This window comes from Lissotriton vulgaris, chromosome 6 (genome assembly GCF_964263255.1).
Source record: "Lissotriton vulgaris chromosome 6, aLisVul1.2, whole genome shotgun sequence".
NCBI classification, from domain to species: Eukaryota; Metazoa; Chordata; class Amphibia; order Caudata; family Salamandridae; genus Lissotriton; species Lissotriton vulgaris.
Window position 1 is genome coordinate 434,525,842 of NC_141694.1, and position 25,411 is coordinate 434,551,252.

The following is a 25,411-nucleotide window of genomic DNA, read 5'->3' on the forward strand; positions in this document are numbered from 1 at the left end:
AAACTGACGCCCCACGAACTCCAATCACACTAGAAATTTGGCCTGGGACAGTCAATTCCCCGCGCAGCGCCACCTGCTAGGACTGCCACGATACACCATTGACATACATTACCACAACACAATCATGTACTACCTCTTAGTTGTAACCTCGTTGGGATGTTCCTTGGTTCTTGTTTCACGAACTACAAAACAGCAGTGAGACTCTTCTCTCACTCAAAAAAACCTGTTCGACTGCTGCTCATCCTTACTTGGCCTGCTCCACCGGATACGGATGTGACGCTATATCACTCTGTAATATGCCGCCGGGCCCCCGGGATGCCGGCTTCCAGGCTGTGTATTGTTACTCTACTATTGCTGCCGGCCTCCGGGTTGTAGGCGACCCAAGCTGTGTATCCTACTATGTTTTTCTCAATAAAGCAGATTTGAACCCCAAAAAAAAAAAAAAAAAAAAAAGTTAGTTTTGTGAGAGAATTTTCTTCTCAGGTGCCAATAGGATTCCCTTTCTGATCTATATCACTCATAAGTGGGAGTGTATATATTTTGAGAAAGGTTTCAATTGCCTTTCTTAGGGTACGCTGTTGTTTGTATACTGTATATGTTGTATATAGATGTTGTATATATGTATAATTTGTGATGGGCTCTCCCTTAGATTAATTTTTTGTGCCACTTTTTCTTGTGATACGTTTGTATGTCCATATAAATTATGTTTAATTATATGTGTTTACATTAAGTTGTAAAGAACAAGATAATTTAATTTTTCTTGGTTCCAAATATTAAATGTGAAATGTATCCCTTAATACCTTTTTTTCTACTTTCCTCATCTTTTTGATGACCCCTGCTCCGGTATGGGAGGGTGATGTGGGCAGAACCCCTTTAGTATTTCCCAGTGTCCCTCTCCTGAAGCACTGGCCAAGTACTGCTTCCTCACCCAGAGACTTTCTACTACTTGCACTTTCAGAGCTACTTTTTTTCTTTTAGTTGTGGCACTCCATCAGAGTGCAGGTGTTTGAAGGCCATCTCCCCCTCCCATTGCTTGGCCCCTCCCACCTTGTTGCTGGCCCCATCCAAACTGCCCCCTGCTGCATTGTGGCTGCTAGCCCCATCCAACCTGCCCCCTCCTGTGTTGTTGCTTGCTTGCCCTGTCCCATCCTCCTGCTTCTGTGCTGTTGCTTGCTTGCAGCGCCCGCCCACCCCATCCCATGTTGCTGCTTCCTTGCACTGTCCCTCCGGCCCCCTCCTGAAATGTTACATGCTGTTCCCATCCCTTCCGCACCTGTGGGCAGTGTTGCTGCTTGCACAGTCCCCTCCCACATTGTTGCTGTTTGCCCCGTCCCTCCAACATTGTTGTTGCTTGACTCCTACTTCCCGCTCCGTCCTGCGTTGTTGCTTGCCTGTCCCACTCGCATTATTGTTCCTTGCCCGTCCCCACTGTCGCCCTTCTGCGCTCTTGTTGCTTGTCCTGCCTCCCTCCAAGCAAGCACTAGTCGAGTCCTATCACTTTTTTCTAACTTTCAGCCATGCTGCACCTCAGCCTCCATGCTGTACAACATGGCTATATAAAACATTGACAAAGCTAGTAGCTCTCATTTAGGTGAGACTTTACGGCTTTGCCAATGCTTGTTTTCAGTGCATGTGAAAAATGCTCTCCTTGCTAACTCTTTAAATCCTTTTAAAACTAGTTTTGAATATCGTCTAAATAAGATGGCTGAGCAACCTCGAAAGTTAATGTGTTGTACCAGTTTGGCATTTTATTTTCAGTAAATTGAATAAAAGGTAATAAAAGTTACCAAATTCAGAAGTGTTTGGATTCCAGATTTCCTATACGTAGTTAAACATTTCTTTGAGCATTTACGGTATCTACAAATAGTTGTTACATACTTGTCAATGTCTTTTTTTATATTTCAGTTTAAGATTGAAAAATGGCAAATAGCACTTTGTAACAAGAGTAAACCCCAAAAGTTTATCAATGATTTAATGCAAGCTCTATACACCCACGAGTACATGGCTACGCATAGCCTGACCGGAGCAAAATCGTCGTCTTCAAAAGACAGAGCAGCAAAGCCGGCAATGAATCAGAATGAAGTACAGGAAATAATAGGTGATTTATTTCATATTTTTAATGTATTGAACTTGTCATATCAAATTTAAAAATATATATATTTATCTGAACTTAGATCTTTTTATGGGCAGCTCGGTGAACAGTGGTGCACCTAAATTGCATATTGGTTGTACATGGTAAATGTAATGGAAACCACCAGAAAAATTCAAAACGGTATAAACATAGCATCACTATATGAAATGGCATTTAATTAGAAGCTTTAAATATGTTACCACGTGGAATGCGGGAGGGAAGGTACTTGGGACAATAAATGAATTCCCAAGGGCCTATCAACGGATTTCTAGGCGGGGCGTTCCGGGGAGGGCATTGTCAATGTATACCTGTTGTACACCTGCTGAGAAGAGACTATTATTTATTCCGGTATAAAACTGTAAGCAAATTTGGGAGATGACATAATAGGCTCAACTTTGAAGAAGGTAGGAGTATGGCTTTTCAGAAGAAATCCTCAGTCTAACATCGATTCACAACTTATTCGAATTCTGAAAACTTGTTGAATTTATAGGCACATCTTTCCAAACATAACCCAGGAAATCTTTTGAGAATTGTATTTTCTCAAATGAAAAAAACAGATATATTTTTGCATGGCAAGAAAAGAGCAAAGGTAAAGGAACTTTCATTTTCTTTTTCTTGGGGAAATCATTTTTCGTGGAGAAGAAACACTTTTCCTTTGATATCCATCAATTTTGAGGATCTCCATTTCTCACTCTTGTGGCACTTTTTAGTCAGTCCTCATCACTGGGGCCTAAGTGCTCGAATGCGGCATTATATTTTTCTGTGTGTGTGCATCTGTGTGTGTGTGTGTTTGGGTATGTGCATATGCTTGTAGAGAATCTAAATCCACTTTGGGGCCTCAGAATCATAGATAAATCGCTTTTATAATGCAGTTTACCTTTAACCAGCAACTCATCCTTTAGTATCAACAGGGCTTCTGTGTGGTTCATCGCAGTTAATTTTTACAGTTAGAAATACATGCTCCATTAGGGCTATTCCATTTGTTGGCAGTGGAGACCCTAAGCCAGGCATTACCCAACATTCCCGCTGCTTTGAAGGCAATGTTTGAGCACTCAAAGCAGCTGTGCCCAACCACTTGAAACTCTCCTTGATTTGCAACAAAGAACATTTCACGTGCTATCCTATGGTAAGGGCCGATGGCCTGAAAGCACTCAATCGATGCTCTTAAGACACCAACTCTCTGATGACATAAAGGACAAATTAGCCCCTAATGCTCATCATATGAAACAATGTGACTTATTGTGATGCTCCTTGCTCAGTGTATGCACAACCCAAGACCTCAGTCCACAACTCTTTCAACACAACACTTTGTTATGTGTTCATGTGATTCCCAAGCAAATACTATCTGCTCCCTAGATGATCAACAAAAGCCACATAGAGACCTCCCCAGCCAGCTTGGTGTCCTCACTACCCATTACAAAACACTATATACCTCCCACAGACAGGTGGCGCTTGATTTACGCACATACCTGGAGGACACAGCGATCGCTTGGTTGGGCCCGACCCAACAGAAGTTCCTACACCATGAATTGGAATTGGACGAAATAAAAGACGCAATCATGTCCATAAAATCGGGTAAAGCCCCTGGTTCAGATGGCCTCTATAAAACCTACATTCATGTGCTTGCTGCCATATTAAAGCGCTTATGCTACGCGGCCCTAGAAGAAGGCACCTTACCTGTCAGCATGCGCGAAGCCCTAATAACATCCCTGCTAAAACCGGGTAAACCGCCGGAACAGTGCGATTCATATAGGCCCCTGTCATTACTGAACACTGACGTTAAAATTCTCGCGAAGGTCCTTGCGTCCCGCCTCAATCTCCTAATGGACCGACTGGTCCTTCCGGACCAGGCCGGCTTCGTCCCAAACCGTGCGACATCACACAACCTCCGTACATTACAGGCTGTAATTCAGGACATCACCCCTAGATGCAAGGCTGCTGCGGTTTTCCTTGATGCCACTTAAGCTTTTGATTCTTTAAAATGGGATTACCTGTTCTCCCTATTGGAGCGGTCCTATTCGCTATAGCAATTGAACCCCTGGCTGCCAAACTCCGGCAGCATCATAACCATCGCTCCCTGATTTACCCTGACAGACAGCTGCTCGTCTCATTATATGCAGACGACATGACCCTATATGTCGACAAGCCACAAGAAAATCTCAACCCTCTTCTTCGCGAAATTACTAAATTTGGTGCCATTGCAGGGATCCAGATTAACTGGGCAAAATCTGCCCTATTTCCCCTTACTGACAAAACCCAGCGGTTCCCTCTCGACTACCCGCTGATATGGGAAAGCGAAGAAATAAAATACTTAGGTATCAACATAACTAGAAATCGCGAAGCCCTCATTAGGGCTAACTATGGTACAGTCCTAGACAAACTTACCTACAGCGTTGCTAAATGGATCCATCTACCACTGTCTATGGCTGGCCGTATATCCCTGATAAAAATGGTCATTCTCCCTAAGTTACTATACCTCTTCACTAACATCCCTTACAGCCCTGGACCGCACTTCTTCCGAGCTCTGGATTCCCAATTGTCAAGACTAATATGAGCCGGTAAGCAAGCCAGGGTAGGACTGAAAACGCTCATGCTGCCTTATCATCAGTAGTAAGTTTCAATGGGGTACACCCTAAGAAACCTCTGACCTGGGTCAGTGAAGTTAGTTACAATAACAATGGTCAGAGTCTATCGATGCATTAGAACAATAAATGTTAAACAAGCAATTAATCAGGTATAGAACAAAATAATATTGTATCCAAAGTGTGCTTGTGTTATTTATTCATTATTTCAGCACAGTATTTGACAGGTACCTGGTTCAATTCAACGGGTACCTAGACACAAGGTGTATCATTACATGCAGACAAAAGAAATATAATTATTCAATTACGTCATTGAATCATATATACGTCAATGGACCTTAGTCTCATATGTATATACCACTTAAGAGCTTCATATAAAGAAACAAGACAGACGTTTTACACCAATTATTTACATGAACATCGCGCTCAAAGTGATAGAAATAGGGAAACAGTTAGGTAGGATAGGTGTGATGGGGAACAAGTGAGGACTGGGTAAAGGTGGTTGTGACTAGAAACAATCACAGTGGGATAAAATAAACCCTTTACAGTCTGTAGTTAGATCTGAAGTTCCAATATGCACATATACATAGGATTTGTGTTAATCTGCTGATTAATCCTATGATTGGAGAACGGTTATGATCAGGTCTACGTTTCGACCCCCTGGTTAAAGGGTAGGTTTGATCCTCATACTGGGGTCTTCATCAGGACAGGAAAATACAGGAGCGCCTATGAATAATAATTTCAAATGAGTGTATCATGTTTTAAGGAGGCTAAAAAACACACACTGAGGAAACATGTGAAAAGTGAGAAATGGCTTACTTTGGCAGAGGCCCTTACGTGGCCATTGTGGTAGGACCGTCAAGGGTTCCTTTCTTTTGGAATGATTATCCCGCCTTCATCTCTGCGTTCCTTTGTTTAACAAATACAAATGTTTCTCAAATGTCCAGGCAATTACCATTAATACTTGGCTATGTTACATTCCTCCCCCTCCAGAACCGCGTGGGGTGCGCGAATTATGACCGCACTAACGCTGATTTAGCTGTAACAGAGAAACAACCCATTGGATGGAAGGCTCTCATTCCCAGTAAGTACCCCCCTCGGCTCTTTAGACAATTAGTGCGTGTTCCGCGCCCATAATTATTTGTATTAGTAATTAAACAATCCCCTTTCAGATGAAGGCGGGATAATCATTCCAAAAGAAAGGAACCCTTGACGGTCCTACCACAATGGCCACGTAAGGGCCTCTGCCAAAGTAAGCCATTTCTCACTTTTGACATGTTTCCTCAGTGTGTGTTTTTTAGCCTCCTTAAAACATGATACACTCATTTGAAATTATTATTCATAGGCGCTCCTGTATTTTCCTGTCCTGATGAAGACCCCAGTATGAGGATCAAACCTACCCTTTAACCAGGGGGTCGAAACGTAGACCTGATCATAACCGTTCTCCAATCATAGGATTAATCAGCAGATTAACACAAATCCTATGTATATGTGCATATTGGAACTTCAGATCTAACTACAGACTGTAAAGGATTTATTTTATCCCACTGTGATTGTTTCTAGTCACAACCACCTTTACCCAGTCCTCACTTGTTCCCCATCACACCTATCCTACTTAACTGTTTCCCTATTTCTATCACTTTGAGCGCGATGTTCATGTAAATAATTGGTGTAAAACGTCTGTCTTGTTTCTTTATATGAAGCTCTTAAGTGGTATATACATATGAGACTAAGGTCCATTGACGTATATATGATTCAATGACGTAATTGAATAATTATATTTCTTTTGTCTGCATGTAATGATACTCCTTGTGTCTAGGTACCCGTTGAATTGAACCAGGTACCTGTCAAATACTGTGCTGAAATAATGAATAAATAACACAAGCACACTTTGGATACAATATTATTTTGTTCTATACCTGATTAATTGCTTGTTTACCATTTATTGTTCTAATGAATCTATAGACTCTGACCATTGTTATTGTAACTAGCCTTATCATCAGGGTGGATTTGACGTTCCTAACTTTCGACTATACTATGATAGTGCACAAGCCCACTTCGCTGCTTACTGGCTCCACCCCCCTCCCTTCATGGCACACCTCGCAGTTGAGGACGGGTACATGAGACCGGATAAACCATCGGGTTATCTCTTCACAGAAGCCAGAGTGTCTGACCGTGATCCCACCACAGTGGAATGCACGTTGCTGGCCTGGCACAGAATTGCGGTCCGCATGGACGTTGCCTTTCTCTACTCCCCACACATGACCCTCGTGCATGATCCCAGGTTAAGCATATCCAGGGAAGAATTAGGCCGCAAATTGTTCACTAAATTGGCACTTCACACATGGGGGGATTTATATGTACAGTGACAATTTCGCTCCTCTGCCCAATTCTTTGGGGAGCATACGCCCTCAGTTATGGATACGTTCCTCTACACCCGGCTGAGACAGAATGTTAAGGCAGTTACCCCCAACTTTCCAGAAGAGCCGGAGGTCATGGCACCCCTGCACTGTCTTCTACAATCGGACACTCCGAAACATGTAGTCTCTATGCTGTATAAGCACGCGTACTCAGCTCCAACTCCCCCTGCATTCAGAGCTAGACGCGACTGGGATGAGGACCTTGGCACCCCACTCACTGATGAACAATGGGAGGAAAGCTGTTCTCATACGAACTCAGTGACAGGAAATGCTCGCCTTCGGCTGCTCCATTTCAAATTCCTACACCGCCTCTACCACACTCCTACCAAATTGCACAGGTTTGGGCTACGTCTTACAAAGAAAACAACAACAAAAATATACTATCTGCTCCAATTTTCTGATGCTTCCTGTAAGGTATTAAGTTCTGAGAAGATATTATCATCTAGTTGTCAACATCAGAGTGATTGTTAGAAAGAGAACGTCAAACAAACAATAGATCAATATTTTTGTTTCTTTGAATGCCACACCTTGTAATGAACTCTATCGCCCAAGGAGGTGTTTTCTTTTCTTTTCCCCCCATTTGACCGCATCTTACCTCCCTTTATTTAGTGCCTACAGAGAATTTCAGTGGCTGGAAATTACCGTTGTCCATTGATACTGATAATGTATTTTTATTCAATTTAATTTGACAAATGCCAATAAATATACATTGCTAGGTCACTGAAAGACATATAATGTTTGCAGTTGGACATGAGAAGCTTCTGTCTATTTCTATGCACCATTATATTTATGTGTGTTTTTTCAAGCTCCTACACACGCCCTACATGTGATTTGTTCATTTTTGCATACTCCTCCTTTCTCATGTAACCTCTGCTGTTGCTACCTGTCTGGTCGCGTGGCTGCCTTATTCCCTTCTGATTAGTTGGTGACCACAGACCTAACAGCTTTCCTGTTAGCATTCTTGAGCATCATGTACATTTGTCACCTAGTGTGGCTTTGCACCTTGTGAACTGTGCAAGTGTGTTGCAGGCATCTCTATGCTTCTAACTGCCATTGTTGGTTCCTTACGGTAGCAGGGGCCTTGGTGCCAAGCTTTTGGCAAATGCAAGGTGGAGCTTGTAAATAAGTCCAATAATAAAAATAGGGTAAAAATAAGTATTTATTCAGGATTAAGGATCCCATCCACAGGAGAGCTGTCACCTGTACAATCCACCAGCTTCAACTGCTCTTACTCTAAACATAACTTTCCTAGAACCAGAGAATGTTTTAAGATGCATGTCATTCACCCAATGAGGTGTTACCAAAGTATTAGCACTCCTACATCTGAAAAGTTCAAACAGTGTCCTACTTGTAGTGGCGTGGGGAGATAGCCTATAAGCCTTAACCTTTTTTGAATATATCACATCTCCAATCTGAACCTGCAGATTTAGCCATTCTAATGGTTTTTTTGAGCACACGGTTGAATCTCTCCACTTTGCCATTCATTTCTGGGGGGTGCAAAGATGATTGTTTATGTTTTACATCATGCTTGGACAAAAATGTCTCCATCTCTCTAGACACGAGTTGGCTACTGTTGTCTGTGAGAATAGTATTAGGTATACCTTCCCTAGGAAACAATTTTTCTAGAAAAGCTATAACATGTTTAGTCTCAATGCCACGAGTGACGGCAATCTCAGGCCATCTTGAAATAAAATCAACTAAAACAAGAACATACAATTCACACCCAGAAGAGTATATAGGCCCTAAGATGTCTAAACCTATCTCTTCCCAAGGCTTGTCCGGGCGGTCTCTAATAATCATAGGCTGAAACTTGGGTTTGGCTACACTTTCACTCAAAGCACATTCCATGCAATCCCTAATTTTCTGCTCCACCTCCAATCCATGCTTGGCCACCAATACGACATCCTCAAACTCTCTTTGGTCTTCTAAATTCCAATGTGTCCATTATGCGCAAAGGAAATAAGTTTATTTCTAATCGACGTATGTGGGACTAACCTAGTACCTCTAATAAGTAAGCCATCGTGTTTTGGAAGTTGGTCTCTGACATGCCAAAATTTCTCAAAATTTTCATCATTCTTGGGTTTAACTTTTCAGCCTATGTTGACCAGTCTCAAAATCTCCATAAGGTTTGAATATTCCTGTAATGCCTCCACCCATCTGTTTTTAACAATCACATTTTCACCTATCGTACATACCATTTCTTCCTCTTCATCGTCTAAATCATCATCATGACTCAACTCATCACTAGGGACAAGGCGGGATAGGGCGTCCCCAACTTTATTTTTCGCACCTGGAAGATACCTCACCTCGAAATCATAGTCTTGTAGTCCTACAACCCACCTTGTGATCCTACCTGACACCGCATCAATTCCCTTAGTTTTAAGAATTGCACATAAAGGCTTGTGATCGGTTCTTACTTCAAAAGTGCTTCCCCTCAAGAGATTTTTAAGCTTTCCCACAGCCCAATAGACAGCGAGTGCTTCTCTTTCCACAACGGAATACCTTAACTCAGCACCCCTTAGGCTCCTTGATAGAAATAAGATAACAACTTCCTGTCCATCAACCTCGTGTACAAGAACCGCCCCTAACCCTTTCAGGCTAGCGTCTGTTATTAAAACAGACTTTTTTTCAGAATCAAAGCTATTAAACTTTGGAGCACTGTTCAACTTTTCTTTAAGAATGATAAATTCTTCTTCACATTTATTACTCCAGACAAATTCACACAAAGAAGCAAACCCATTTATAAACTTACTGTAGTACTCCGCCATAGCTAAAAAACTCATCAACTCCTCCTTGTTAGTTGGAGACGACATCTTTAAGATTGTCGCAATTAAACTCATTTTTGGTAAAATTCCTCCTTTTGAAATAGTGTGACCTAAATAATCTATGTAGTCCCTCTTAAATTTGCATTTCTCAATTTTGACCGTTAAACCTGACTCACTTAAATGGTCGAGGACATCGGTAAGACTAGCATCATGTTCCTTATCATCACTTCCAAACATAAGAATGTCATCCTGGTATATTCTAACACCTTTCAAACCTTTTAAAACATTTTCTAAAGCCCTTTGAAAAACCGAAGCGGCTGAAACCAGGCCAAACGGAAATCTTACGAAACAGAACGTGCCCAATGGGTTTACAAAAGCCGTCAAATCTTTTGATTCTTCTTCCAGTCTAATCTGGTGGTAAGCCGATTTTAAATCTACTGTGCTAAAAACCTTCGCCCCTTTAAGTAACATTAACATGTCAGCAATTTTGGGTAATGAGTAGCGGTCTACCACGACACTCTTATTCAACTCCCTGAGGTCAATGCACAGACGAAGAGTACCGTCCGATTTCTTGACGGCTACAATCGAAGCAACCCATTGGGTTGCCTCTACCTCTTCGATGATGCCCTCCTTGACAAGTCATTCCAACTCCGCTTTGACTTGGTCTCTAACAGCGATAGGAACATTGCGAACCTTACAACATACAGGTGTAGCATTCTCTATCAACCTAATGTGATGACAATAGCTTTTTAAACATCCCAATTTCTCAGAAAAAGCTTTTGGAAAATTTTCTTGTAACTTCCTACTAAAGTCCTTATTTAAATCTTGACCTACCGTGGAAATAACTCTTGTATCAGCAACAAATGGCTCTTTCAATATAATTGAAAGAGAGGAATTGGGGTCTAACATTACACCCAAATCTCTTTGATCAAACCAACTCAAAATGCTATCACCTTTCTGTGATATATAGATTTGTGTGCTGGACAGTCTTCCCTTGTTATTGATCATTCCCCAAAAATAACCCAAAAGCTTGATTGGCTCCCCACCATAGGCAAATGGTCTAATATCAGGGCGAAACACCTTGATTTTCCCCAATAAATTCTTGAGATAAAATTATTTCGCCACAATGGTGATTTTAGCACCAGAATCAAACAGTACCTTAGTAGATTGACCATCTACCAAAATGTCATCTGTGGGCTAGTTTTTCCCTTCAGGACTGTGTATTGCTTGTATCAGAATCTGACCACAATCAACTTCCTCATCATTCTCATTCGTCTCATCAAAATCATAAAATATTTCATTTACTTTTCCTTTGTAGTTCTTTCCCTTGCAAGCAACAGAAAAGTGTCCTTTCTGTAAATGTAAAGGACGTCGCTTTCCACCCAGGACACTGCCTATCGTTAGCAAAATGTACCATCTTCCCACACCGAAAACATTTTATTTGAGAAAAATCAAATTTACCTACTGGTTTCTCACTAGGCACCTTGTTAAAAGAAGTCTCTTTCTTAAAACTTTTTTGACTACTGACATCTTTATGCATGTGTGTGGTTTTGACAACATTAACAGAGTTCTTCTCCTTACTTTTCCCATTCTTTTTTATAACCTCCACACATTTAATAGAATGTTCAATTCTCTTCGCTATTGTAATAACATCATCCAATCCAGGCTCATCTTTCTGCCACAACTCCTCCCTAAAACGTTCAATATTACATCCCAGCATAAACTGGTCCCTTATTCTCTTATCAATGGAGGCACCAAATTAAATAACTCTCAATGCTCTACTCATCTAGTTGTGTTCTGCGACCAAAATGATATCTTTCTAAGATGGTACTGATTTTTGGGAGGTAATGTTTATCAAGCTTAGCTATACACACTTCATACTCATTTAAACTTCGATCATCAAGTTCTGGAAGGTGATCGAACACCTCCTGACCCTCTGAACCTAGGCAGTGTAATAATAATGCAGTCTTCCTTTCTGCACTTAAACTAACCCTGCACACTCTCGCATACTTCTCAAATACCTTACGCCATTTTTGCCATCTGATGGGAGGATCTCCAGGAGAGGACAAAAAAACAGAGGTGCAGTTACATTTTGCATCTTATTTTCTCTATATTATTAAATAATATAATAACTTTAAGAATGAGTTTGATAATCTTACACACTAAGGGGCCCATTAGGATGGCGGGTGGATCACCCCGCCATCCTTGCTGCAATGACCCCCTGCCATATTAACATGGCTGGGGGTCCTCGGCGGACGGAAAGACCGTCCGCCGCTTTTCCGCCCCTGTTGCCTGGTGAGCGGGGCGGAAAAGGGTTTATATGGTGGCGGTGTCTATCAGACCCCACAAGCCATATCAGGATGGGCTTCGTCAGATGCCTTTCCGTGGCGGCAATGCCGCCACGGAAAAGCATGCGGTCCTCACTTTGGGGGCCACCCCATGGTGAAGGCGAGGAGGGGGGTGCACATGGGGGGTACCTGTGGTACCCCCCTGCATTTGCATACACAATGCGGCAGGCACCGCGCGGTGCCTGCCGCTTTGTGTATGCAAATGCATAACAAGCATTTTTAACATTGCGGCAGGTGCTGGTGTAAACACCGCCCGCCACAATGTTAAACATGCATGATGCGCCCGCCACTGTGGCGGGCGCATCCTAATACCCCCCATGGGACCCCCACCCTTATGGTGGGCAGTCCCTTCCCCCGATGGGATGGCGGGCGGACTAAGTCCGCCCGTCATCTTAATGACCCCCTAAGTGTGTAGGATTGTTTAAACACATAAATAGGTGTTCAATGTAATTATCCTAAATATAAACTCAATAAATGCATTAATTCCATAAACCATATAACAAATATTCAAACCAATAAGGACAATCTTAGTTACAGTGAACGCGTTACAGCTGCACGCTAGTTACTATTTGAAATAATAGTGTCTCCTTGCAGTACCTGAAAACAGAAATAGTTGCAAATGTCACAAATATCTTCTTCTTTTTTTTAAGTCTCTTAGTGTGCGTGTCACTGTAGTCACACCAAAAAAAAATGATGCTCAACGTATGTTTGTTGCTCACTAAATGAAATAAAAATGCCCCAAAACATACCTTTTATGTTCCTCCGTAGGGCAAAGGAAAATAAATTCCTCAAATAACTAAATAAGTCGTTGTGGTGTAAATTTGTCAAAATTACAGCTGTTCCAATGTAATTACACTCTCGATGTAAAATAAATATTGTTTTCAAAATGGCTGACACGTCGTCGTCATGATGTCAAGATGCTTGCCGTCGTGATCGTGATGACGTGTGATGGCGCGATGACGCGTTGCCCAGAATCTCTTGTTTCCTTCAGCGCATCGAATGGAAAACTCAAACGCTCCGTTGAAGATGACAGCTGAGGGGTGCTGAGATCTTGGCCTCAAAGTTCCTTTGCGTATGACGATTAAAGAAAATGCTTGAGCGCGGTGAGTTTGAAAAATGCTCACGCTGCGTTTCTCTGCATTTCTTTTAAGAAAGTGTTTTGTGTTTCAATCAGCATCACATTACAATCCCAAATAATGCTCCAGGCAAGAGTGATCCACAGGGATGTATCTGAAAGTTGTAAGAGTAATCCACAGGGATGTATCTGAAAGTTGTATCTCCCCTAATGGGGCAAATAATGTTGAACTTAAAGCTCCCTTATCCGGGGAAATTTAAATAACATATATCCTGGATACAATTGACCACTCTTCTTAAGTAGTTAAGTTAAAGTTTAAAACTTTCCAGGAAAGTAAAATTAAATAACAGAACCTTCCAAAATGAGTCTTCACAGTTCAACAAAAAAAATAGTTTCAGTGTTGAGATCCTTCCATCCTAATCCCATCCTCGTAGCCAAGTGTAAAGAAGTCCAATAATAAAAATAGGGAAAAAATAAGTATTTATTCAGGATTAAGGATCCCATCCACAGGAGAACTGTCACCTGTACGATCCACCAGCTTCAACTGCTCTTACTCTAAACATAACATTCCTAGAACCAGTACAGAGTATTCTAAAGCACCTAGCAACTAGCATCAGGATGCCACAGAGCTAAAGCCTACTTACTTTTCAGGTCTTTAAAATTCAAGGTGGTAGACACCTACTCTTGGTCATTCTAGGTAGCAGAAGAACACTACTTTAAATTGTATTGTATTGTATTGTATGGCACATTTGTAAAGCGCAACTGTCACCCAACTGGTATCCTGGCGCTGTGATATTTCAAGGCCTGAACACAAACATTACTTTAACAGCCAACTACAGTATCCTTGGGAAGAGGTGAGTTTTTAGTCCCTTTTTAAAAGAGGAAAGATCTCCCAAGCTTCTAAGAGACAATGGCAATGCATTCCATAGCCTGGATGCCGTGTAGCCAAAAGAACAGCCACCCATCCGTATCCTCCGGATCTTGGTAACTACCACTAGGTAGGCTGAGACGGAGCGAAGAGATCTATTAGGGGTGTACCAGTAGAACAACTCCTGCAAAGAAATCGGTCCCAGACCTTGTAGAGCCCGAAAAACCAAACACAGAGCTTTAAATTCAACACGTTGGGAAATAGGCAGCCAATGAAGATCCTTGAGTGCTGCTGAAGAAGAGTCGAGGCGCCGGCGGGAGAGTGCCAACTTAGCGGCAAAATTCTGCACCCGCTGCAGTTTACTCAACAAGGTGACGGGTGCCCCCAGAAGCAGTGCGTTGCAGTAATCAAGTCTGCTTAAGATGATGCTACGAACTACTTCTGGTCTGGCATGGGCCGGGAGCAGGGGAAGGATCTTCCGCAGGGTGCGCAGCAGCACCATACAGGTCAACACTGTTTTGTTTTCAAAACCATCCAGTTGTAAATTGGGTTCCATTGTCACTCCCAGGTTTCGAACGGAGTCTGTCGCCGCTACCGTGCCCTGAAAGGAAGAGGGCCAAAAATCTTGTGGTAAAGGTCGAGGGATACGGTCTGCCGAGCAGTGCAGCACCTCGGTTTTAGAGCTGTTGAACTGTAAAGAGTTGTTGCCCAGCCATTCTGCCGTAGTGACCATACAATGATGAAAGGTCTCCTGTGACACTGCATTCTTACCCTCAAAAGAGAAGATAAGTTGTGTGTCATTGGCATAATTGGTGACTGCAATGCCAAAAGATTTAATTAGCTTGACCAGGGGGCGGAGGTAGAGGTTAAAAAGAATGGGACTGACGGCCGAACCCTGAGGTACGCCCTGCCCAACCCTTTTGATGGTAGACTTGAAGGGAGGCAGGGCAACCACCTGATGTCTGTTGGCAAGGTATGAGACCAGCCAGTCCAGGGCCAAGCCCGACACTCCGGCCTCCTCCAATCTCCTGATCAAGATGGCATGGCTGACCATGTCGAACGCTGCCGACATGTCGAGCAGCACTAAAAATGCTGCTCGACCTTGGTCGGCACGCGAACGGAGGTCATTCAAGACAGTCACCAAAGCTGATTCAGTTCCATGGGCTGGTCTAAAACCAAACTGCGCCGCATCCAGACAATCATTAGTCTCCAAAAAACTGGACAGATGTTTTGTAACCAGTTTTTCCAAGATTTTGGTCGGAAAAGGGAGCAATGAGATAGGTCTGTAATTTGCTGGACACAAGGGGTCTAGCGATTCCTTCTTCAGCAGCGGAGAAACTACCGCAAGCTTCCAGCTATCCGGGACCTGGGCAGAGCCAAGGGACTGGTAACAAATTGCGTGGAGGGGAGGAAAGAGCTCATCCCTGAACAGCTTCCAAAATTTGTGCGGAAGCGCATCAAGGGGAAAGCCTGAAGATACTCCATCCGCTAGAGCACAGAATTCCACGAAAGAAGGAAGAGGAAAACTATACAACCGGGCTTTCCCGGCCTCCATCTCTAATAAAGATGGTGATGCAACCATGGGTGCCGGGGGGCTCAATTTACTCAAAATAGTCGCAATCTTATCCACGAAGGCCTTAGCCAACGAGTCGCAAAGTAATTGAGAGGCTGGAATAGCTGTTGTAACACAGGCCGGGCGTGACAGACCTTTAACAATTTTAAACAAGGCCTGGGCTTTATTTGAGGCTGACAATAAAGTCTCCTCTAAGAGCCTAGCTTTAGCGCATTTGATCTGCGGCTTATAAGCCGCCAGTTCTTGTTTAAAGAGGAGTTTGTCAGGCTCAAGATACTGTTTCCTCCATACCCGGTCAGCGCGCTTGCACTGAAGTTTAAGCTGAAGAAGCTCCCTCGAAAACCAGGGCATGGCGATTTTGGTTCTATCTCACGTTTTCCTCAGCGGGGCCAAATTATCCAGAGAGGCGGTGATTCGCTGGGAGAGAGAGTTGTAACTTTCATCCGCATTGCCTCCCAGCCTAAAGGTTCCGGGGAGCAGATTCGGCAGACTAGCATGTTTCAGAAGCCTCGACCATTGTCTACCAATCTTAACAGTTCCCGTGCTACTGTTCTTTAAGCAGCCTACTGGGAAAGCTATAGAAAAAGGGACAAGGGCATGGTCCGTCCAGCATTGCGGTAGGATGTTCCCAACAGTCACCTGGCTAGTGTCTGCAAAAATCAGGTCCAGAACATGGCCCTTTTGGTGAGTCTGAGAGAGAACTAGCTGCTCCAATTGGATATTACAGCATGCCTGGGTCAGGTATTTAAAGGCTGAGTCTGTTGGTCCATCTGGCCACAGGTTGAAATCCCCTAACACCACCAATCTGGCGTGGGAGTTTGAGAGATCATAGATCAGATCCATGAGCTCAGTCACGGCAGACAAGGCACTAGCCAGGGGTCTATAACACAGTAAGCCGGTATATAAAACACCACCTTGCCCCTTCAAGGAAAAACCCATCAGCTCACAATCCGGGATTCCCTTGATTTCCAGCTGGGAAAATCCAGCGATTCCCTGTAAATTAGCCCTACGCCTCATCCTCTAACCCCAACATGAGGATTGTGTCTGATCTTGTATCCTGGGGGGCAGGCTTGCCCCAAATCCACTGCGCTATCTATCCTAGTCCAGGTTTCCGTCATGAAGAGAGCGTCTAACTCATGTTGTTCAACGAGTAGCGCTGTCTCCATGAAATGCTAGCAGAGTGATCTCACATTCAGCAAGCCACAGGACAAGGATTCTTGACATCTATTGGTTATAGGGGACTGATGGCCGATATATCAGCAGGTTTTCAACCAAGGAGCTCCTCTTTAGTATAAATTAAACGAGTGTGGGTCGCCGGGGAAGCGTTTCCAGCCGCCTGCGCGCCCTGTGCGCTACGGGTGCAAACGGGCTTACCTCTGGCGCACCTCCGGCGCGCCAACAACGCACCCGCAGCGCGCCAACACTGCACGCTGGGTCCACCATTACTATTTATCACCGTATGCGCGGGAGTCCACCAATGCGAACTTCATCACTCCACACGCGCTCCCCTCCAAAGACTACATCCTTCTGGGAGACCTCAACTTTCACCTTGAAAAGATCAACGACCGCAACACCGCCACCCTCGTGGACAACCTCACCAACCTCGGACTTAAACAACTAGTCACTTCCCCCACCCACATCGCAGGTCACACACTCGACCCAATCTTCACCTCCAACAACCATGTCTCCTTCAGCCACACCACGGACCTCCTCTGGACTGACCACAGCTGCGTTCACTTCACCTACAACAAACCAAAACCCAACATCCACCTCCAACCTACCCTGCAAAGAAACTGGAACAAAATCTCCACGGACCAAATCTCCGCATCGCTCCTTCGAAACTCCCCAGCCCTCTCTTCTAACACCAACGAAGCCGCCGCCAACCTCACCCTATGGTTATCCAACACCGCCGACACCTTAGCACCACTGAAAAAACGTCAAAGCAAACCTGGCAGCAAGAAGGCCTCATGGTTCAACGATGATCTCAAGAAGTCCAAGAAACTCTGCCGCTCCCTTGAAAAGGCCTGGAAAAAAGACCCAACCACCAGCACCAAGGACGCCTTCAAAAGCACCACCCGCACTCACCACCAACTGATCCGAAAAGCCAAGAAAACAGCATTCAAAGATCGACTTGACAACAACGCCCACAACAGCAAGGAACTTTTCAACATCGTCAAGGAATTTTCCAATCCCTCGGCCAACTCCAACGACATCACCCCATCTCAAGCCCTCTGCGACTCCCTAGCCTCATTTTTCCACAACAAGATTGCAGACATCCACAACCGCTTTGACAACCAACCCGGAAACCAACCCACCCTACCATTTGCTGATCATCTTCCCCCCGTGAACACCCTTAACAACTGGAACCCAATCTCCACTGAGGACACCATCCGTCTGATGAATTCCATCCACTCAGGATCCCCCACAGACCCATGTCCTCACCACATATTCAACAAAGCAGACTCCGTCATAGCACCGCACCTCCGAGACGTCATCAACTGCTCCCTCAACTCCGCCACCTTCCCGGAAGATTGGAAACACGCTGAACTCACCGCCCTCCTGAAAAAACCAACAGCAGACCCCTCCGAACTCAAAAATTACCGCCCCATCTCGCTTCTTCCATTTCCGGCCAAAGTATTCGAGAAGGCTGTCAACAACCAGCTGGCCGCCTTCCTCGAAGCCAACAAATCCCTCGACCCCTCACAATCTGGCTCCCGAGCAAAACACAGCACTGAGACCGCCCTCATCGCAGCAACAGACGACATTCGAACTCTACTGGACAATGGAGACACAGCCGCCCTCATCCTCCTTGACCTCTCGGCAGCATTCGACACAGTCTGCCACAGCACCCTTTTACAACGCCTCAATAACATCGGAATCCAAGGAAAAGCACTTGAATGGATCACCTCGTTCCTCACCGGAAGAACCCAGAGAGTCCGCCTTCCTCCATTCAAGTCCGAGGCCTCCGAAGTCATCTGCGGCGTACCACAAGGATCCTCACTCAGTCCCACCCTCTTCAACGTATACATGAGCCCCCTCGCGGCCATCGCACGCCAACACAACCTCAACATCATCTCTTACGCGGACGACACTCAACTGATCCTTTCCCTCACCAATGACCCCAGCACCGCCAAAACTAACCTACACGAAGGAATGAAAGAAGTTGCCGAATGGATGAAACAAAGCCGTCTGAAACTGAACTCGGACAAAACAGAAGTCCTCATCTTAGGTACACCCCCCTCTGCATGGGACGACTCCTGGTGGCCAGAAGCCCTCGGAAAAGCACCCATCCCGACAGACCACGCACGGAACCTAGGCGTCATCCTGGATTCTTCACTCTCAATGAACAGACAAGTCAGCGCCGTATCCTCTTCCTGCTTCAACATTCTTCGCATGCTCAGAAAAACATTTCGCTGGATCCCCTCCGAAACAAGGAAAACAGTCACCCACGCTCTGGTCACGAGCCGACTGGACTACGGAAACACCCTCTACGCAGGTACTACCGCAAAACTCCAGAAGAAACTCCAACGAATCCAAAACGCCTCAGCCAGGCTCATATTAGACATCCCACGCAACGAACACATCTCTGGTCACCTTAAAGACCTCCACTGGCTACCCATCAATAAGAGGATCACTTTCCGTCTGCTTACCCACGCACACAAATCACTCTACGACATCGGACCAGATTGCCTCAACTCACGACTGTCCTTCTACACCCCCTCCCGCCAACTACGTTCTTCCAGCCAAGCCCTTGCCACTGTACCTCGCATCAACAAGACCACCATGGGAGGCAGATCCTTTTCATACCTGGCTGCTAAAACATGGAACTCACTCCCCGCGTACCTTCGCCTTACCCAGAACCACCTAGCATTCAGAAAGCAACTTAAAACATGGATATTTGACAAGTAATCCTCCTCCCCTTCCTAAGCGCCTTGAAACCCTCTGGGTATGTAGTGCGCTATACAAATTCCATGACTTGACTTGACTTGACTCCAGACCGCCAACAAAGATGACGCCTAGTAAACGGCCCGTTCGCACTAACACTGACCCAATATGGCGGCTAACGCCGGGATGTGAGCCTCACAAGCAGCCCTGTTGTCTAAATCCCGCAAAATGGGGTGCGTCAACTATTATAGTGCGGGTAAGTCCTCCACTAATCAGAAGCCTCTAAAGGGCACTAGTTCTTCTTCAGGTAGTTTTGCAAGGCTTTGGGGTATCAATGCTCCATCACGTTCAATGCCCATTTTCACACTGACTGTCCCTAGTTTATTCTTTCCAGGAATCCTGAATTAGAGATTGTTTTTTTATTCCATTTGGGCTTCTCCCCTCTTAAGTACATTTCACTGGAGATGCTTCCATAATGTGCATCCTCCTCCGCAGAGTGTACACATTTCACCTATATCAGTTGTTGAGGACCCATGGTCTTTCCCGCGTGCCCTCTAATGTATTGTTATGAAGTTCCCTCAGGAGTTCATAGGCTACGGTCTGGTTCTACGGCAGTTCCTCCTGCTGCGGATTTCCGACCGGATGCCTGGGAGCGTTGTGGGCTTTTACGATAATACATTTCTGTTGAATTCTTACTCCTCTCGTGCCGTTCCTTACTTTTACATATTGGTGACGACCGGAATTGAACTACCAGCCAACCGACTTCATCTTCATTTACCGTTGGCTGTGATTTATTTCCTTGGATCCCTATGATCTGTCTGCTGTCTCAGCTGTCGTTATGCCTGGAACCTTGGCCTCTAACACACAGTGGGTTATTCAAGCCTTTATTTACTTCACAGACTCCCTCCTTCAGCTATGTGCTGCGCAAGCCTCTCTCCCAACGGACCATTTCCTCAAGCCGTGTGTTGCGCGTGCTCATTTTTTATCCACATTGAGCTGTGTGCTGCGCGTGCTCCTCTCTTCAGGTATCACGTTACTCTATGTGCAACGCGGCGGCCATATTGGTACAATTTTGCCTTCAAATCCTCATTGACAGTGTTTCTTCAGCGCTTTCAACTAGTGACTATCTATTTTCGCATGTTTATTTTCCTTTTTCAGCGCACTGATTCTGCACTTGTACAATTTTACCAATTCTCATCTTTTTTCAAAATATAATAATAATTATTATTTTGTTATTTTTTTAAAGTGTCATTACAATTCTCTTTACACTGTGTTTTCTTCATTCAACATGGCAACTCCCAAAAAAATCACTCAGCCAATACTGGCATGTATTTTACATATGTCATTATGTGCATTTATGTTCTTTCCTTTCCTTTGCTATTCTAAGGGGAAGGTAATGTAGTGTGTACACATTTCACCTATATTAGTTGTTGAGGACGCACGTTTTTTCCCCACACGCCCTCAAATGCTTTGCTATGAAGTTCTTTCTGGGGTTCCTAGGCTACGGTCTGGTTCTACAGTAGTTCCTCCTGCTGCGGATTCCCGATAGGATGCCTGGGAGCATCATGGGCTTTTAGGATAATAAATTCCTGTTGAATTCTTACCGCTCCAGTGCTGTTTCTTACTTTTACATCCTCAACTCTTTCTTGCTATTTTCCCGTTTTCCCTCTGCAGACCAGCCACTCATATGAGTGTTGCAGGGTAACTTCTGGATAAATTCCCTCTTATATGCATTCTTTGCTATGTTAGTACAAGGTATACGCCAAAACTAAAGCAATGTGTGACACTTTCTGAAGAAGACGCGGAAAAGGCATTTTAAAACCCCTAGTGGGAAACAAATTGCTTGGCTTAGATGAATTCACAAGATGCTTTTTCTAAACGTTTCGATACCAAATTACTGAATTTGCTTACCAAATGATTTACTTTCTTCTTAATTTCAGGTGTGATACTTTAGCAATGATGTACTGCAATTTATAATTTGACTAGACAAATGAAGATGCATCATGTTGGCCAACTGAAAACAGTGACTTCGGGCTCTGAGGTAGCGGGTAGACTGAGAAATGTCCTAGTTAGCACGAAGAAAAGTTTCAATTCTATTAAGGACGCGGAGGCAAGGATTATGCACAATCTTTCTTCACTTTATTAACAGCAAGTTCAAAGGTAAAACAAAAAAACACTCCATGAACTACATATCCCATGAACATTAGCGGTAACCATGGATACCCAGTAACCAATCACAGTCCATTAACCAAGTCCTTATGAGCAATCCTCCATTGTAGTCCTTCCTCATTCGCTGCTGCAGGAAGTTAAGCCATCCGCATTCTATTCTGCTTTGGGATCAGAGCCTAGGAGAACAGAAAACACTATAATCTCCAGGCTTAGCATAATCTCATGAATAAAAAGAGCAAAGGACTATCAGGCCGAAAAAAACATGTACGCAAATATACAAGCACAAATGAGAGAACATAGGAATATACATTGTGATCCAGCAAGGCATAAAGAGAACAAAAACTAAAATACAAATGTTCACTGTACATAGACTGAAAGCAAAGAATCATAAAACTAGCAGTACTTCCCTGATACGCATAAGAATATATCAGAACACCCAAGAAATTAGACAGATCGTCAGGGAGGGAGGCAAATAAAGATTGCCTGGGGAGGAATAATCCTCGCCTCCGCGTCCTTAATAGAAATAAAACTTTCCTTTGTGCTAACTAGGAAATTTCTCATTCTATGTCAGTAAGAGGAGGCAAGGAGTATGCATGTTCAAAGCTTACTTACAACCAACGCTGCGGCTGCGTGAATTGGTCAGAAATAAAACTTTTTAAAAGTGGATTCCGAAGACCAATCAACCGCGTTCATAATGTCTTCAACCTGCCACCTACCTGGACAGCCTTGGAAGCCATAGCCCCCCTAGTAGAATAGGCACCATATTCCCTGACATCAATGCCGGATTCCGACATAATCCATTTGACCCACCTAGCGATGGTCGGAGAGGATACCGCCTTAAACGTTTTTTTAATGGCAATCAAGAGTTGCCGTTCTCCAGGAGGCCGAACCTCCGATGTCATTTCCTCGTAGGATTTCAAGCATCTGACCACTCACAATTTTGGAGAATCAGGGATAGCAGGATAAGTTACTGACCTTGTACTCAGTTTAGTCCTCCTGGAAATGGTAAATGTAACCCCTTCCGGGGTAAAAATCCGAGCAGTAATGTCAAGCGTCTGACGTCAGACGCCCTCTTGCAAGAAATAAGACAAAGGAGCATAGCTAGCTTAGCCGAGATCTCTTTCCTGGATAGAAATTTGTTACCTTGACAGGAAGTCAGTAAATAAAGAACTAAGTTAACATCCCAAAGACCCACATAACGAGGCTCTGGGGGCGAGAAAGTCTTATACCCTTCAAAAGCTTACAAACCCAAGGATGTTCGCCAACTGGGGCACAATCCACCAAAGAATGACCAGCTGAAATGACCGACCTGAAGGAATTAATGGTACAATAAGCTAACCCCTGTTGAAAAAGTTCTGCCAAGAAGTTAACTACTTCAGCAAAGCTGGCGCCCACCGGATCCAGGTGTTTCACCACACACCAACGAACCCATCTCCTCCAGGCAGATTGGTACCGCTTGGTAGTACCCGGGGCCCAGGCCTGTTGGATAAGGAACTTAGCGTCTCTCAAAAGCAAGACGTCAGTCAATCGTCCCCTGAAATCCTCCATGCCAAAAGATGTAGATGGCCCTGGAGAACCAGAGGATGAGGCTGACCCAGGGGATCCGACAGGATTTCGTGGAATGAGGGCAGTCGAATTGGTCTGTCCCAGGACAACTCCAGAAGGGACGGAAACCAAGTCTGGGCCTGCCGAATCGGGGTAATCAGGATTAGAGAGGCCCTCTGTCAACGGACCTGGGCAGCAACTCTTTGGATGAACAGGAATGGGGGGAAGGCATAAGCTAGGATCCCCGACCAATCCTGAAGGAAAGCGTCTACCGCTTCCGCTCCCGGATCCGGTCTCCAACTGAAAAATCGGAGTAGTTGGGCATTCCATCTCGAAGCAAAAAGATCCACCAGAGGAAGACCCCCAAGGTTCGTAATCAAAAGGAAAATCGCTGGGTCCAGCCTCCAGTCGCTGGCATGCTTGAAATAGCTGGAATTCCAATCCGCTACAACATTCGGATCCCCCAGGAGATACTCTGCTGTCACCGAAATCTGACGCTGAAGGCAATAATGCCAAAAATCCTCTGCGGGGATTTTGGAGTGAGTACCCCCCAGACGGTTGATGTATTGCACCACCGTTGTATTGTCCATTCTGAGGAGAACATAACAGGAGACTCTGTTTCTTGTGAAAGAACGAATGGCAAGGAGCTCCAGGCAATTGATATGAAGAAGAAGTTCCTCCTCCGTCCATCTGCCTCCCACAGAGAGAGACCCGCATCTGGCTCCCCATCCCAGGTGACTGGCATCCAACTCTATCACCTGAATCCGGACGGGAGCCGAAAATCGCTCTCCCATTCCAAGCTTCCATGTGGTCTATCCACCAATGAAGTTCCAACCTGGCTTCCAAGGTTAGGAAGATCAACTCCGAGTAGGTGAGGCCCCTCCGAAGATGCGAGGCCTTCAACCTCTGAAGAGCCCTATAATGCAGAGGCCCCGGAAAAATGGCCTGTATCGAAGACAATAACAAACCCACAATCCTGGCCAACTGTCGTAAGGAGATTCTGTCTCTTCGAAGAACCTTCCGAATCTCCTTTTTGATCTTTGAAATCTCCTGGGACGGAAGATTCAAGGTTGCATCCCTCGTGTTGATGCGAAAACCCAGAAAAATCATGCACTGTTGGGGAACAAGATCCGACTTCTGAGCATTGATGGTAAAACCCAGATTCTGCAGAAGGGAAACTGTAATCCGCAAGTGGAGATGAAGCTGGTCCCTGGACTGATCCATCAAAAGGATATCGTCCAGGTAAATAATCAATCGGATGCCCTTTGTCCGGAGATGTTCCACTACCGGCCTGAGAAGTTTGGTAAAGCACCAAGGTGCTGAGGAAAGACCAAAAGGAAGAGTTCTGGACGCGAATATCTGATCCCTCCACTGGAACTGAAGGAACCTGCAATGTGGAGGAAAGATGGGGACTGACAGGTATGCATCCTTGAGATACAAATGAACTAACCAATCGTTCTGGAGAAGGAGGTCTCTGAGGAGATGAATCCCCTCCATCTTGAAGTGACGGTAAACCAGCCACTCGTTGAAAGACCTGAATCTTTTTTCTTTCTTTTCTACAAGGAAAATGTTGCTTAGAAAGCCTTGCGGATGGAGACGTGAAAGAGAAATTGCGCCTTTGGAAAGAAGATCGTGAACCTCCTGATCTATCAGAGACTCTTCTAGGGCTGAAAACACCAAAGGACGTGGACGGAAAGTTTGAATGGGAGTCCTGTAGAACTCTATGTGAAAACCTTGAACCGTCTCCAACACCCAAGGGTCTGATTTGAGAGACACACATTCTGCCAGAAAAAGAGAGATTCTGCCCCCCAACCGAACAGGAGACAGGAGATTTAGGCTTACCATTGAATCCTCTGTTCTGTACTTTGCCGCCACGGGAGGGGTAGAAGGTGCCTTGCCGACCATCATTCCAACCGTTGTTGCGTTTGGCCTGAGCTCTGTTGGGGCCTTGATTGTATTGGTGGCCGGAAGAGAGACCCCTGCCTCGTCCAGCCCCACAAAAAACCTTTTTGGGAAAGATCTTTTTCATAGAAGCGTGCGCCTTGTCCAA

The 25,411-nt window shown here is 44.7% G+C and overlaps 1 protein-coding gene across 1 annotated transcript in view; it reads left to right on the forward strand.

Annotated features, from left to right (window-relative positions):
* The window catches only part of BEND6 (BEN domain containing 6), a 194,065-nt gene that overhangs the window by 144,059 nt on the left and 24,595 nt on the right, over positions 1-25,411 (forward strand). The window contains exon 4 of the mRNA XM_086925216.1: positions 1,906-2,098. Coding sequence (XP_086781342.1) covers positions 1,906-2,098 — 193 coding nt within the window. The remainder of the gene's footprint in view (positions 1-1,905; positions 2,099-25,411) is intronic.